Here is a 16903-nt window from a genome sequence, read left to right as displayed (position 1 = left end):
AGATGACAGATCAAACTTGATAGTTACTCAATCTTCAAAAATTGCTCACAGCATGTGCCTAGGGAAGACAGGTAAGAGCAGGAAAAGCTCATAGTGAGCTTGTTTCAGAGTATCCACAGCCATGTAGAAGTTTGTGTACTGCTAGTGCTTCTGTGGTCAGAGGCAGCAAGCAACTTTGTTCCATTTTCCGTTTTGTTTGCTGTTCCTTTCCTAGTAATTGTATTCTCTGTCTTTTAGGCTTCTTGTTGAGTCTACAAACACAGTACAGGGTAGCTTTTCTGCAGTAGCATTCCTTTTGGAAATCCTCATCCACTGTATCCAGAGATATATTTTATAAATCTAATGTTATAAATATTTTCAGTTATTTAATATTTAAGCATTTGCCCAATCAGTCATCTCAGTAGGATCCCACTGGTGATTTTATCGCACACTAATGGTTGTTTACATGTATCCCATTTCCTATCTTTTAAACCATTATTCATCTGCATGAGAACAATTTTCTTTTACCCTATGGCAGATCAGTTTTCTTAAGATTTTTTGTTAAGGGGTGGTCTCAAATGCCTTCTGTGTATGCTCTCTGTCCATATGCAAGTTCACTTCTTAAAGCGACTTTAACATTGATGCTAAGACAAGACTTTTGTCTACAAAATTTCTGACTTTTCCTTTGTTTATCTCATTTAAAGCTGTCTTCTGATTGATGCTGCCAATTGGGCAAATAGTGATTTGTTAATACTCTTTTGCTTCACTGCACTGTGTATCATGCTTATTCAGAATATAGTTGTTCTCTGAAACTTGAAAATTTGTGCAGACAGGATACAATCTGTCTGTGTGTTCCCTCTTAAGTGTTTTGCAGTACTGGTGCTGTAGATAAAAACAACTGCTTAGCTAAGAATGTTTTTTGAATGTCACTGATATTTCATCAAACTGTCACAAGTGTGCCTATGCATATCAGGAAAATTCACCACAAGCAGCTGTTGTCTTGTTCTTTTTAATAATACAATATTCCTACTGAATTCTTCTCACACAGTTTGTATTACTTCATTTACAACACAATTAGGGCAGTTATACTCAGTGATTTTTTAAGTGTCTGAAACAGTTACGCTAAATCCTGTTCAAAGGATTGAAAATTCTAGTTTAACCAGAAAATCCCACAAAACAAAAAAAAAGATGCACAAATGCAAAGTGGAAGTAGATAAACACACCTCATTTCTGTAACCTGCCTTGTAGGATAGTGAGGTAAACATCTGCATGAAGTGGCAATAAAAAATTAACTCATACTAGACATAAGGGCTGAGGCTCAGACTGAGAATTTTGATTCTTCCCAACAGCATTCTCTGCTGGTTTTCTCGTATAAACGAGATGGTTTCCTCTGAGGAAAAAAAATTGTTTCCTGTTGGAAATCTTTGGACTTAACGTTTATTTTGATTTGTGAATTATTTAGGTTGTGGGAATGCTATTCATGAATTTAAACTTTTTTCCTATCCTTTGGAATTGAGAGCAGAGGGTATAATAAGGAAATGAAGATAAGGCTATGCAGTCTTGTTTTGAACAGTGTTAAAATATGAACAGGCATGACAGCTGAGTAAGAATTAGCATTCTGAGCTCTAAAACTAAATCTGCTGAGGACAGGTCCATGGGCATGTGTACGGTGAGGGAGTCAGGTGTGGGTACACTTTGCTGTAGAAGCCAGCAGATGCACGAGGCAGCTGGAATTCAGGAATTCAACCACATGAGTGGAGCACTGTGCTTGTGCCTGATACACTGATACTGTTCACTCAAGTTTTGCACCCATCTGGTTAAGTTCTATGGCTATCACACTGAAAATCAGCTCCTCTTATGCTGTCCCAAAGAAAATTTAGAATGTGGTTGGGACCAAAGTGTGCAGAAGTGGTCCAAATATAAAGATAGAAAAGTTGTGTGCCATGATGGCTCTTAGGTGTTTTGTTTTTTTTTTTAATATGCCTTTCTCTACTGCCTAGCTGATAAAATAATTTAGCTCACAATTATCTGTGAGAGATTGTATCTTGTCTTGGAAAATCTGTACTTAGCTTGCTTCATACATCAGGTCACACAACTGCAGTCAAGTCCAGATAACATCTTGTTCTCTTATTTACTCTCTAATCTTGCTTGATGCGGTGTTTAACTGATTGCTGCCAGTGTTTAGGCTCTTCATACTTCCAGGCCATCATTCACAGATACTTTTCCCTTCAGTCTTCCACTTCCTGTTTTCTTAAAATGGGCTTATTTCAGATTTGTATTTTTGGTTAGTTTTGATTGACTGCTTTGTGTGTGCAGCAGATTTGCTGTCACCACTCATTTTCCACACATTATTCTTGTTTTCTTTCTGATATGCTTCCATGGCCTCCTTTGTACTCAATGCCATCTTCTCTCCCTCCTTCCTTTCCTGCTAGGAAATTCATCCTAACCTTTCTCTCCTGACATTGTGGCTTCTCAGTTATCACCAGGTCTTAACCTTCCACTAACTCAGATCATAGTTCCAGCATTAATCTTTATTATGGTCTGCATATGGTCCTCCTCCTGTGTACAGTAATTCAGTTTGGTCTTTGTGCTTAAAAAATAAAAACTCAAGAAAATATGGAGGAAATTGGATAGAAATGTAGAAATTTGAAATGGTCTGAGGATAATCAGGCTTTGTACTAGGGGGACTGCATTCAGCTCTTGTTTGCATGAATTTTGAATTAATTTGAAGAGCCATGTAAGATTTAGGGAGCAAAGTAAAGCCATCAAGTGAAGAGCAGTCAAAAGGAAGGTTTATTGCAGTATAGATTCTTAGACAAAGTTTTAAAATTCGGGTCTTAAGAGCATAAGTAGCAGTTTGTTGATTATTAACAAATACCAGCAGGTCCACTTTTTAATAGGTTCAAAGTCTAGCTTACAATTCAGTGTTCCAATCCTATGATTTCCTCAGTTGTGAAATTAAGGAAAGCATTAAAATTGATAATTTAATATTATTTATATGCTAAAGTACTCTATTGTCTGCTACAAAACATTAAGACCTCCTTTTCATCTTGTCTATTATCAGCTATTTAACAGAACTAAGCAATCAACATGCTTATTTTTTTTGTTCTGCTTTTTTAATTAGTCTAAAATGTTAAAGGCAATTGGTTTCTTCATGGATACTTACAGGCTAATTCATTACATTTTATGACTGAGCTGAAATCATACACTGCAGTTTTGTATGAAATGTATAGTTTCATTGACTAATTTTGAAGCACTTGTTTTCTCATTGAAATTAAACTCTCTTGTTCGAAAGTTTAATTAATTTTCTTAAACGTTATCTTGTTCCTTGTGAGTCATTAAGATATTTTGCAAGTGGTATGCTTCAGTAGTGGCAGCTTTATTGCCAGACCCTCATTAGAGATACAGAAAACGGTTGATAATTGTTTGCATTTAATTTTCATGTTACATAGTTTCATACCATGTCTCTAATTGTCTGTCACATCAAGAAATCCTGTTGCTACAGTCTGAAAACTTGAATTATTTAAATCTTTTCGAATAGAAATTGTTATATTTTCTAATATATAGTGCAGTCTTGCCCAGGATATATTATGAGGCATTATGAATCTGTGCAGACAGGAATAACAATAACAAGAATATTTATTTTCCTTAGGATTGTAATAACTCTGTATTTAATGTCAGGCTGAGTTTATCAAGGAAACATTTTAACTCAGTTACTGGGAATTAAAACAACTGCCTATGTGAAAAATAACTAAACTTTTACCTTCAGAGTGTGAGAGAGTATCTATTTTATCTTGGGGAGGTTTTACATCTCTTTTATTTTTAGAATCACCGTGGTGGAAAAGGGAGGATCTGCTCTATGCTTGTGTACGCCCCACCATTGGGTTGCTCTGTCAGTAGAGCTGGGCCAATCTGAAGCTGAGGTCGCCTGCTTTAGTGGAAATTTATCTTAGAAATTACGGTAAATTATCCCTTGAGGCTTTGGTCCTCTTACATTCCTTTTGCAAGCTGATCCTGCTTCCATCTCCAAGGAGCTACAGCAGCAATCCAGCATGTTCTGCACCAGTAGGAGTAGGTTCAGCTTCCACTAAGTGATATCTGTCCAGGGCCCTGCAAACAAAAAGAATCACATATGAGACAGGCTGAGACCAATACTATATCTGGCACTATTTCTGATTTTATCTTATGGTTCTGTCAATCACTATGATCATCCCATTGGCCATGGGAAGCTGTTTTGAGAGTGAAAGCTATTTTCTTGCATCTAGATCTCTAGTCTTTGCACATAACTAACTATGGATTCCAGCTTTTTATTGCTTAGGAAGATAAGTCTGGTTGCTAGAGTATAAAATAATTTATTTTGATTGCAGGGATGTCTTAACACAGAGATATTTGCTGTTTGTGTGGTGTTGTCTCCAGTAATGGCCCAGATGCTTTTATTGTAACCAACTGCTTGTTCTTCCTCAATCTTGCCAATTCCCTTAGCTTTCTTCAAAATCTAGCTGCTGATGATATCTGCAGGCTGTCCTTGCAAAAGAGAATAAGAGTCTTTATTAGATTCCTGTGTGATTTTGTCACTGGTTTAGGAAATATGAAAACCCTACCTTGATTATAAATGGACTGATGAGCATCCTACTTTGGTTGTGTTATCTGCTGTCTTTTCTGAGGAAAAATAAAATGCTTCCTTCTCAGTCACTGCTTGAGGTGGTAGAGTAGGAATGGTTACATGCATCTATTAGGCCTATTTATATGGGTATTTATATGACTTCCTTGGAAGCAGAGCAAGCTCAATAGTTTTCCACTTAGGCTGGTTTCTTTGACTTTGTAGCAGCAGCATACATTTTGGTAATGAGAGATCCATATGAGTAGGCTGGATTTCCTTCAGGTTTGTTACTCCTCTAGCAAGTCTCTGGGTAAATGCCAAGTGTGTTACGAGACACTCACATGCTTGTGGCACAGAGGTGTTGGAGCACAGGCAGAGGGAGAAAGGGGAAAAAGGAAATTCTTTCTCCAACCTTATGCCTTCCCCTGGCTTATTCACTGTGGGCATGCAGGGGGCAGGAAAGAGAAAGCCTTGATGCTGTGCAAGCACTACTCAGCAATAGCCAAAATTCTGGTCTTTCCAACACTGGTTTAGTCACACATCCAAACCGCACAGCACCATACAAGCTGCTGTGAAGAAAATTAACTCACTCCCATGCAGACTCAGTATCCCTGCTTAACCCTCCACTTGGGCCAATGAAAGCCCCTATGGAAGTGCTTTTCAGGAGAGGTAGTGAGATTTGTGTGTGGTGTATCCATGTTGAAGTAATGAGGAGGTATGGGTGATATGTTAAATAATCAGAGTTTCTGTGAAGCACCTATTTGATGATTACCTTTCAGCTCAGTGCATGACTTCAGTTTGTTGGTGCAGAGTTTTATCATCTTGTTTCTTATTTAACTTGTCTATGCCTCCTATCTTTAGTCTTTTCCCTTCATAATTGATCTATGCACAGTTGATCTATTCATATATTTTCTCTAGTACCTCACTGCTTATAGTCTCTTCTGCTTCCACATAATAAATACACAAAGCAGCCCTGAGCTGGTATCAGATGTGCTAAATCTCTACACTTTTTCTTATGGTATAATGAAAATGGGCTATTTATTTTCTTCATATTGCTTTTGTTGTGGAACACTTGACAGCGACCTGTCTCCCTTGTACTTTGATAGTCTCTTGTGAGACTTTCAAATGGCACTAATAAGCCAGTTCTTCATCTAGTGCTTTGGCATACTGAAAGAATTCCAGATAAGAAGACCATTTTTCTTTTAGAGGCCTGATATTTACACTTAGTCATATGATTTGCTAGAAATTTCAAACTGTAGATTTATGTGGTATCAAGTGAAGGAATTACTTGACTTATCTCAGGAAACTGATGTCTACCTAACTACAAATCTGACCTACCATTTTGCAGTCCTTTAGAATAATACTTTTGCTTAATGAGAGTGTGCATGATTTTCTTAATAGTTCAGCTATTTCGCTGCTAAATTCTTTCCATTAGCTCATGATGGATGTTCTGTTTTATTTAGAAGAATGGGCATTGCATTCATTAGGCAAACTTCATTAAATTTGGAGCTCAATCAACTAGAACTATAATTATATGGAGAGGAAACTTCCTAATCTGACGTTTGTAAAACGGAACCTTTTTGGAATTGGTTATTATCTTATGTGACATGACTAGCTGAGCCTTTGTATTGAACAGGCATACTCTGGGAGAGTGCCTTTCAGCTAGCAGAAGTGTTATTTTCTATTATAGTTTAATTGTTTTATAGGCTTTTTTCACCACAATGAGACATCTGCTCCCTCTATATGTGGAGCAATAATAGACTGCTCGAGGTGGTAGCAAGAAGTGTATACTATAAACTGTTATCTCATCATTTAGGGTTACTTTATGGCGCTTCAAATGATACCTTCTGCAGTTTAATTCCAGGAAGGTTATCCCTTGTCCTTTTGATCCAAAATTTATGGATCTTGGCATGGCTGTGAAAGGAAAAAAAAAGAGCATTCTCTGTTATGAATGGAAAATTATTTCACTTTGTGACTTCAGATGAATGGTTTCTATCAGCATCAGTAGGGGCAAGCACCACTGCTTATCCATTTCTGCTTTACCTATAGCAGCACATGTGACCCTAGTGCAGGCTAGTGATTGGAACACTTGCTGTTTCTTCCTTCTTCAGTTTTCAGTCGATGCCTTGCTGGAAGTGCAGTACATTTTAAGGTGAAGACAGCTAATAAAATGTCACTGCTTGTTTTGGTCAAGCTGTAGAAGATTTCAGTGGAACCTCTTGAGAACAAATTAAGAATGACATCCTTTCTACATAGTCTTGAAGAAAGAAGCAGAGAGCCAATTTTACTCTGACCAAACATCATATAGCCCACAAATGGTTTTAAGTTGTACCTGTCTTGCAGTATTCAGCAGCCAAGGTGTTAAATGTGTATTGTCCTCAGTGTTGCATTGTGTTCAGTTCTGCCCTGTATTCTTTTAGGCACAAGACTTCTGAGTGTGAATTCTACATTTTGGAGTTTTCCACCTCAATGCCCATGAGGAGGGAATTAGCTTGCTTCCTGCTGCCTGGTTGACACTAAAGGAAGAAGACTGACCAAACAGTCTGTTTTGACTTGTCATCTCTTGACATTTTGGAAACATACTCAGCCAAAAGGATTTGAAAATGGAAAGATTGTTCTTCTGAGTCTTCCTCAAGGAAGAAGTACTCATGTGTAGAAAAAAGAAAAATAACTCAAATTTGGTTGAAATAGTCTGCTTATATGAAAAAAAACTAATAATTTATTATAAGTTGGGATGTATATACTATCCTTAGGAGATTGAGATAAAACAACAGATGGGCTCTTACATGGAGTCTAGAAACTATAACCACACTGATTTGTGCCTCAAAAGCAGGTGCCCATCTCTGCTTAGGGAAGAAGCATATGAGAGTAGAAGGGGCTTTTCTCAATAATGTTTTGTTGGACATTCATGGTTCTAGAAAAGATAGACATAAAAGGTGAAAGAAAGGAGTGTAAAGGCAGCTGGAAGGAGGGCTTGAACAAAGTAATAGAGTATGGCCCAGACAAAAATCTCAGAGTGCGAAGCTATGCCTTTAATTGACTCTTAGGGACAAAAAGTGCTGCACAAGCTAGTTTTATTGGGATGTATTTGTTTCTGTGGCTGCAAACAGTGCCAAAGGATCTGGTGTGAAATGGATTGTAGGCAATCCCTTTTGGGGACCACTGGTTTAGGTGAGATGTCTGTATATGGGGTTGAGGGTTCACTTTTAACACAGTGATAGTGAAAGCAAATTTCTTGTCTGTATTTGGTGAAGTCATACTGTTCAGTCATTATGGGATGCACTGGGGAAACTTTGAATGCCTTTGATCATCTCTGGAGAGAGCTCTGTTCTGTTCTCTCTGAATTCATTTATTGGATCTGTGAGATGGCAAAAGTTATGTGCTTTTTAATTTCCATGGCCCTTCTTTTGTGGTTCTGTGCAGAGAGAACTCCGTGAAAAAGGTTGTTTAAATTTCTGTTTTTGAAGATACTTTCTTGACATCTGGCAAGTAGATATTCTTGCCCCCAACACACTGCTCTCCCATGTTCTTGACACTGGAATATAGTTCTGAGATACAGAAAACTGTGGAAGATTTGTGGTGTCTGAAGTTCTTTGGAACAGTGTGGGAGGTAGGGTGGCAGACAATGACACACCAGTCCATTTCCATGCTACATGTTTTCCACATCCCTTGCAAGTTGAAGCATACAAGAGCTTACTGATCTGATTACCACTGTGTTTAAGTTGGAAAGTTTTACTTTCTGAAACTATTGCACGAGGAACTTCCAGGATTTCCCAAGACTTATGTATCCCTATTCGTTCAAACACTGTATGTATTTCAAATTTTTACCAATAAATTGGTTTAAATAAAGAAACAGAAATTACTTTGAGTGTGTTGTGGAAGCTGTATAACACATTCCAACTTTATGTTAAAAAATACTTTGTCAGCTGGTACTGGAGGTAGTCCTTGTGTCATGGTCTTACTTGCATATGTTTGAAGTGATAAATTAGATAACTGTCACATTATGCTGTTGAGAAGGTGCTAAGTGCAGTGCTGTGGCTCTGCTCAAAGCAACCTCCACTTTAGCATAAGCAATGGAATTTGTCATTTGGCTGAAGGCGTTAAACCTTACAGTACTTGAGCACCGTAGTGAATTAATTTCCTGAGAGTTATAGGTATGGCTCGTGGACAGTTTGTCAAAGGATTTGTTTTTTAATCTTGCAAAAGGTAGTGTGCCCCAATCTGTACTTGAATTTTCTTAACAAACACCTCCAACTTTAGGCTTTCCAAATCTAATTTAAATTAATTAAAAGCAATGCATGGCTATTATTTAAGAATTGGTGGTTACATTGTCATGGATACTGTTGTGTTTAATTTTTATTATCTGGGGAAAGAAGTCCCTGAAAATGCAATTAAGCTTACATCTCAGTCATTTAGGCGTGTGAAAGAAACACAGTGGGTGTGGTGGCTTCATTCAGTTACTGTTATGTTTGAGGAGAAAAAATATAGCTCTAACCATGTGAAAGTCAGAAATAGATGAATAAAAACTACCAAGCAGGAACACTGTGCTGTAGAGATTCCCATTATGGGTAGAAAGCACATTAAAAGAACCCTAAAATGGACTTGTTAGGACGCTAGCGTCATTAAATTGCTAATCAGAGTTTACCGGAGTTTATAAACCAGAGTGTGCTGGTTTATAGATTACAGATATGAACAGTGAAATTTGGCTACTTTTTTGGTGCACAGGAAGTTTTAAACACTCAATGAAAACAAATAACTCATGATTATTTTGGTTTCCTCTAGAAATCAAGATCTGTGCCTATTGAGGGCAGCAGCTTGGGTTGGGATGGCCTAGGGAGACCAGGGCTATCACGGGCCATGGCTCGCCATCTCCTCATCCCTTGCACAGACCGATGAGTCACTCATCAATCAGCTCTAAATTGCTGCTGTTTCAAGTGAATGGCATTTTAGCTTAAAGCACCATTGATTTTTATTTGGCTTTCAATGCTCCACTTGAAGTGGTGACAGTTGAGAAATCCATTAGCGCTCGTGGCTTCGTCCCTGCAGACGCCCGGGGGAACATCTTGGGACTGCGGCTCTGGCAGTCACGCCAGGCCAGCGCTTCCCTGCTCATCAGTCCGTGCTTTTCAATCATTAGCTAGCGTCCATAATTGTGAAGCTTTGAATATTTCAGAAGTAAATGTTGGGAAATGCAAGGCATTACTGCAAGTACTCATTGCTTTATCTTGCATATGCCTTTTTTTTTTTTTTTCCTAATGCTTCTGTCCTAGAATTCCTAGTAGCTTTTTGAAGCTGAATGTCTTTGGTTTTTTGTGGGTTTTTGTGTCTTTCTGTCCTTTGGTTTTTTGTGGGTTTTTTTGGGTTTTCTTTTTGTGTCAAAGTACAGTTGCTCAAGTTCAAGTTAGGAAAGCAGATGAGAAGGGCTCTTTTTTCTATCTTTAGTGTTCTTTTTTTCCCCAGAAGCCAAACTGTGCCAGAGCATTGATACTTTGAAAGAGAAGTGGGAATCCTCTTATGTACCTGATAATTCCTTGCTCATTTTGATAATTGTTTGTGCTGACACCTTTGTAGTAACTTTGCTTTGCTACTGCTTGGGTTATTTTCTCATGTTTGTGATGTTTAAGAGAAGTCATGCAATAGTCACTTGTAATAGAAACCCTTCTTTTTTTGCACATAGGAAACTCACAAATGGGTGCTACCATAGTAGATGCATTGGATACTCTTTATATCATGGGCCTTCACGATGAATTCAGAGAAGGACAAGAATGGATTGATAAAAATCTTGATTTCAGTGTGGTAAGTAGAGCCTGCCCTAAATATTTCTCTAGTCCTTTTCAAGGTGTTCATCTTGGGAGGAGCCAGAAGAGGTCTTTCAAGTGAAACTTAATAAAAATTATGGATCAAAGTGTCAGATGTGAACTTGTCACAGATGTGACATTCTCTGTGTGTCTTTGTATTAGAAAAAAAAAATGCTCTGACCTTTTCACAGTTATGATTGTAAGTAGAGATACACCTATATATTGTATTTTCAAAGTACAAATTATAACTGGGTAAGGCAAGTAAGGGGAAGTGTTTTGTGAGAAACAACCAGGCCTCAGAAATGAAGACAGAAAGATGAGGTTTTATTGGCTGATAGTCGTTACAAATAACTGAGCTATGAAAGACAATCTTCCCGCAAACTACAGTGTATAAATTACTTAAGAATACAATCTCTTCTATTTCTTAAGAGTTTTAACACAAAATATGCCACTTGAATTCTTGAGTTTTCTTATAGACTCTTCATCTATCACTAGAATTTCCCAATTGGTCATGTAGCATCTGACATTATTGAGAAGCATTACATGGAAGCATTAAATGGAAGAAATGGCTCTATTTTAGTCTTATTGATTAGTGTACTTAGTACTAATTTTGGGACTGTCACAGACTCTGTGATGGAATTTGTATTTCAGTCCTTGGATTTGCCCTATGGTTCCAAAAATAATTTTTCATTCAGTAAATGCACATAATGAAATATAGTTGTATGCTCTGAATTCAGCAAATGCTTACTGCTGTTTCTATATTTTAACCTACTTTTCAAAAATTATTTGTTTGGGCTTTTTCCTTTTGATCTATACCTTGACTGTCTGGCAAACATCAAAGAAGTTTTACTCTGCTTTTTCAGTTAGTGCCAGATAATTATTCATACTAAAACTGAAGATCCCAAATATATCAGAGACTGTGTAGAGATAATGATACCATTATGAGGGTGAACTAAATTGCTTCCATAACTTTTGTCTGATCTAAGGCAATTTCAATATAAATTTGCAATATTAATCTAGGATTTGGATGGAAGAAATTTACATGACCCTCTGGGGTTCAGTTACATCTTCCTATGTATCAAAATCCATTTCTGAAGGTTAATGAGTTGTCTTGTGCATACACCAAACTTGAGTAATTTCCTTATATGGTTTGGAGTTTATAAATAAATACATAAATTTTATCCTCTTGGATTATTCTACTGGGAAATGGAAGTCATTGGTTTCACTTTACACTGTCCCACTGCATGTGTGATTCATGACTTTACTAGGTATTAAGTGGAATCATGCTGCATTGGTGTTATTTTTCTTGTATCACCTTTATGTGAAAGGAGAAAGCCTTTTACTAAAAACATTAGGGAGTATTTCAAACTTCAAAGTTTTAATCAGTGCTGTTTGAAGAAATTTTTATTCACATAATCTTTCTGAAATATGTAATATGTGCAAAGTGAATTTAGTTTTGACCCAAGCACTGCAGGTGCCATAGAAATAGCACAAAAGGAAAGACGTACCCGTAAATGTCATTTCAGCTGTGTGCAGATTGGTGAGTCAGCTTATTCAGTGCACGTTGTAGTGACTTTTCTGAATAAAAGGAAAAGTCTTGCCGATCTCAAAATCTCTTAATAAAACTGCATTTCTGTGTCTAATAGGTTGAAGAGAAGTTTATGGGGGAGACAGATGGAGTATGTGTGGAAAATTAGCTGAATGGGGCACAGAGGGAGTCAGTTGTTAAAACTATCTGGTTCCTCTTAATTTTTTTGTGGGTTAAATGAGTCAAAGATACTGTTGAATTTAACCTAAGGATAATAATGTGGAAGAAGGCAATAAAATCGTTTATTCTCCTGAATTTCTCAGTGGTCCTGCAGTACTACTTGTCATAATATAAATGCTATTCTGAGACAAAGATTATGTTAAAATAGAGCTCTGAATTTGAATTTAGTAATTTAGGTTAAAAAAGTGCATTATAGGAATTCTCTAATTATTGTTTTGCTTAATCTTTTAAACCTAGAAGGTTTGGTGCTATGCTGAAGCATAGGAGAGAAGATGCTGAGTTATAGAAATGTGCAGTCCTTGCCTTCTTTCCCACCAGCCCCAAATTACTGTAATTGCACTTTGTGGTGATAAAATGGTTAGAGGGCAGGAGAAAAACTAATTTGATTTAATAAAATTGGTTGAAGCTGTAACTGGAATTGTCATTTGGTGTCACAAAGATGTGAACGAAAATTTCAGTTTGGCTGTAGAGACTGCAACAGTACAGACCCTTGCATGTGGATTGCCTTAGGATATGTACTTTCTTCTGCCTTGACAATTTTTTTTCTTCCTATATTAAGGAGTTGGTTAATTATTTATTAATGTTTTTTTTTCTGTTCTAGAATTCTGAAGTGTCTGTTTTTGAGGTCAATATTCGCTTCATTGGCGGTCTTCTAGCAGCATACTACCTTTCGGGACAAGAGGTAAGGAGATTGGAAGGTGTCTGAAATTCAGTGTATTCTAGCAAATGTGGCAGATGGAGACTTCTGTAGAATCTTGATTTCTCAGTAGCTTGCAAACTAATTTCACAGCGGTCAGTTGTCCAAAATAACCAAATTCTTAGAGTGTGGAATCTTTAAAGTTTGTTTCTGAGTAGGTCTCTTGGCATTTAGGACACTTGGTTACAATTTTGAAATGCTTCTTTTATCAAGATGTTTTCAGAAGATATCCACTCAAATAAGCATCAGCTTGAAATGTCAAGTGAAATGTCAACTTTCTCATGCCAACAATAATTTGTTTTGATATTCTGTAACTCCATGAAGGTAGAAATAATAGCTTTGCCACTTGTCCTGCAAGGCTGTAGGTTTGCTTCATCAAAGTGCTACTCAATCTTCTTACCATTTTCTTGGTGACAAACTGTGAAACAGCAAGCAAATTTTATACAGCTTCTGAAACTTCTGTTAAAAAAGATGTAGAGACATGCTTAGATTGACAGGATGCATGTCCCCAAAGACTTGCAACAATGGACTTCCTTAGTCCAGCAGTCACAGTGCTGTGACCTCTTACTTCACATACTTTAACAAGACTAGAGCTTGACCCCAGCTAATCTTATACCTTAGGAGCTGCATGTATTTAATCTATTGCCTCTGTCTTTGATTCTGTGGGTTTGTCCTTTATTTTTCATAACCATTCTGTAGCCCACTACCAGACATATTTCATGGCTTTCAGGTGTTCTTAGGCATCTTCTCCTTTGTTTAGGGAAGCACCACATACGTATCAAAAAGTTCGCAGGGATTTTAAAACTGCAGCCCTAAAAGTAACCAAGAGAAAACTCATCATTTCTTGTCTCTTCGAGTCTTTGGCATCATCCTGGGATCTGTGAATTTTCTCTTTTATGAGTGTCTTGTCTTAGGAAGAAGAGCTCAGTGGCAAAGCAAAAATCCTGTGTATATCTGGAAAGAAATGAGTGGTTTATTTTTCATCCAGTGCTCCCGCTTCACCTTCTTCAAAGAGGACCATGCTCCTTGGAGGTATCTACTGTGAATATGAAAAACCTCAGAGAAAAAGCAAGAATCACACATTCTCAGCTGAATTATTTGTATATATTGATACTACACTTGTGCACAAGCCCCTTAAAAAGAACTTTTTTGCCCCAGTATGCAGATGGGTGCAGCCAAGCACTGCCAAAACATATGCTTTGCCTGCATTTGTAAAGCGGAGGATTCTGTCTTAAATTTGCTTCTAACCTCTTGGTAGAGTCAGAACAAGCTCCTTTGCTTAAATAGCTTTAATTTCTTTCTTTCTTAGGAAGCATCTACCCTTTCTTTCCTAAATGTTGACTGGGCTGAGTCTTTTGTTTTTAAGATTTTTATGGCATCATTCTCTCCAACAGACTTCAAATGCTTCATGACTTGTGATACAGGATTCCCGTCAAATGTCCATATGTATCATCTTTATTTTCCTAAAGAACTGCTATAAAAATGAGCTCAGACTGCATTTCTTTCAAAATAGTGTGGCAGCTAGGATTGCTTTGCGTATCTGAGAGGCTGCTTCCTTTGCCAAGTTGGACAGGGTTTCTCTGCAATTTGTCGTTGTGGATATGACAAGCAAGGGATTTTGAAGCTCTTCAGCAATTGAGCCCAGGAGAGACACCTGCCTCTGGGAGCTCCTTGGAGTTGGAAACAGATTGCTTGAGATGTGATTTCCAATCTGATCCTCTCTTCCCCAAAAAGGAATATTCCTTAGCTCAGGATCGGGGTATGCTTGATTTCTTTATCCATTGCATTCAGACATGTGAGGAGCCACTTTCTAGCATTGCTAAGACAGACAGGCCTGTTCCCAGCCTTTTGGGTGTTTTACCAGATCAGGTTGTGAACATGCACGTGGGCTTACACCTTTAAGGCAGTCTCTGTCTCCTGGTAGGTGTCCTTTCTTTGTTCATCAAGCCATCATTTACTTGATCATATTCACTTACCACACCTTGTTGATATTCCAATCACCATGTTCCTACCTCCAAGCCTCTACTTCTGCAAGACTGTTGCTAGATTGGTTTTAGAAGGTTTTCATACTAATTTTCCATACTTTTGCATGTCTTGTTTGATGTATTTAAAGTAAGGTCCAGTACAATGGACTGCTGCTGTGAATTAATTCTGTTTTTCTCCTTTAAATAAATACAATTTCTGCTTAGGTCTGCAACAGGAGTTACTGCTGATAGTTGGTGATAGTTACAAAAGCTGCTCTTACTTCATTTTGACTCCTATCACTTAGTGTTGATAAAGGCACTGTAGGGACGACCAAAAAACAGTGTTCAAGGCTCAACATCAGCTGTGGAACTTTAATAATTTGTAAATGGCCATGTCTGGAGAATTTTAAAGTCCTCATGGTGTATATACAATGCTCTTTGTAGGGTGAGGGCAACTGTACTTGATAGGATTTTATCTGATTGATTCATAATGGTAGCTATAGACCATAGTTTTCAAGTACAGCAGATTATGAACTTAGATTAAATAGTCCTTTTTAATGTTTTTACTGAAAACATGTTAGATTTAAAGTTTATTTAGAATGTCTAGTGGCATGACTCTGTGGCTTCCAAACTGTCATGCTACTGCTATTACTTAGAAGAGCATCAACTGAGATCATGGTTTTAATAATGCTGATTATAGTTAATGGAAGAATTTTAAGCCTTTGGTGAGATTGTGAGTATTGCTGTCCTTTTATCAGTATGGGTTCCCTCATCCTCACTGCAATGAATGGGTGAATAATGAAATATATCTCCCATACAGCCAAAAATAAAATGGCTGTTTTTAGCAGCTGGTAGCTTGGCTGAAAATGCTGTAGGGCTTGTTCTGTCCAGTGCTAAGTCACATGCCTTTCTTTGTGAAACATGACTTGTGTAAATTTTTTAACAGCTCAGCTCACGTGGGAATTTCTGCTGGGCTTTCATGAGTGATGAGCATGTAAAGCTAAAGCTTAAGAAGGATACATTTTGGTGCAAATGCCACAGTTGTCTTGCTTCGCTGTACCTGTCTGCTAAAGGAGAGAGACAAAATTGTTTCCCTGTCTTAACAGGCAGTTCTCTTGATGTATGAAAGATTACCATCTTTCTCCATTTTTCCATCTCAGCGTGCCTTTTAAATGGAAGATAATCAAGATACGACTGCAAACCTTGACACAGTGGAAAGTTTGCCCATGCATTCTGTTTCAGTCTTCTGAAGTTGAAGCAACATTGATACCTCTCAGATGGCAGGAGTTGTAGGTCTGCAGTCTGGGGGGGGGGGGGGGGGGTCTTATTTAAATCCTCTGCACAGTATGTTTTTCCTGGCTGATTGTGGACAGGCCATCTGGTGTCTGACTAGGTGTATGTTACCAGATAAAAGAGTGTGCCTTCTTTGTCTCAGTTCCCACAGAGAAATGAGGTCTCAATCTGTCTTCAATTTTGGGATTCTTTGAGGCAATGACTTTTCTCCAGGGTACATTATTGAACTATATAATGACTATATGCGAAAACCATGGAATATAGAATCATAGAATTGTTTGGGTTGGAAAGGACCTTTTAAGATCATCTAGTACAACCCCCCTGCCATAGGCAGGGGCAGCTTTCAGCAGACACATTGCTCAGAGCCCTCTCTGACCTGGCCTTGAACACTGCTGTGTGTTCACAGCTTCCCTGGACAGTACAATCTCGTTATCCTCATTGTAAGAAATGCCTTCCTAATAGGGCCCTAAGAGGGCTTTGAGCAGCCTGATCTGGTGGAAGGTGTCCCTTCCCATGGCAGGGTTTGGAACTAGATGATCTTTTTAAGGGTCTCTTCCAACCTAAACAGTTTTGTGATAATATCCACTCTAAAACTACCCTCTTTCAGTTTTAAAACAGTTGTCCCTTCTTCTGTCATTAGAGGCTGTAGTAAAAAGTCATCTTCATCTTTTGTGGAAGCCAGGCCCCCTTCAGATGCTGGAAGGTGCTAGAAGGTCCCTCTGGAGCCTTCTCTTCTCCAGGCTGACCAACCTCCACTCTCTTAGCCTGCCTTCAAAGCAAATGTGCTTCAGCCCTTGGATCATT

General features: G+C 38.0%; 1 protein-coding gene across 5 annotated transcripts in view; it reads left to right on the top strand.

Moving 5' to 3' along the window:
• Positions 1-16903, top strand: part of MAN1A2 (mannosidase alpha class 1A member 2) — a 134329-nt gene that overhangs the window by 49920 nt on the left and 67506 nt on the right. For all 5 annotated transcript variants that reach the window (XR_008429225.1, XM_053934634.1, XM_053934635.1 and 2 more), the window contains exons 4-5: positions 10257-10375; positions 12747-12827. Coding sequence is in view for 4 of the 5 variants with exons in the window: in XM_053934634.1 (XP_053790609.1) it covers positions 10257-10375; positions 12747-12827 (200 nt within the window). In the remaining variant the exon portion in view is untranslated. The remainder of the gene's footprint in view (positions 1-10256; positions 10376-12746; positions 12828-16903) is intronic.

The sequence above is a fragment of the Vidua chalybeata genome, chromosome 2 (genome assembly GCF_026979565.1).
Source record: "Vidua chalybeata isolate OUT-0048 chromosome 2, bVidCha1 merged haplotype, whole genome shotgun sequence".
NCBI classification, from domain to species: domain Eukaryota; kingdom Metazoa; phylum Chordata; class Aves; order Passeriformes; family Viduidae; genus Vidua; species Vidua chalybeata.
The sequence above is the reverse complement of the archived record's forward strand: the minus strand, read 5'-3'. Positions and strand labels throughout refer to the sequence as shown.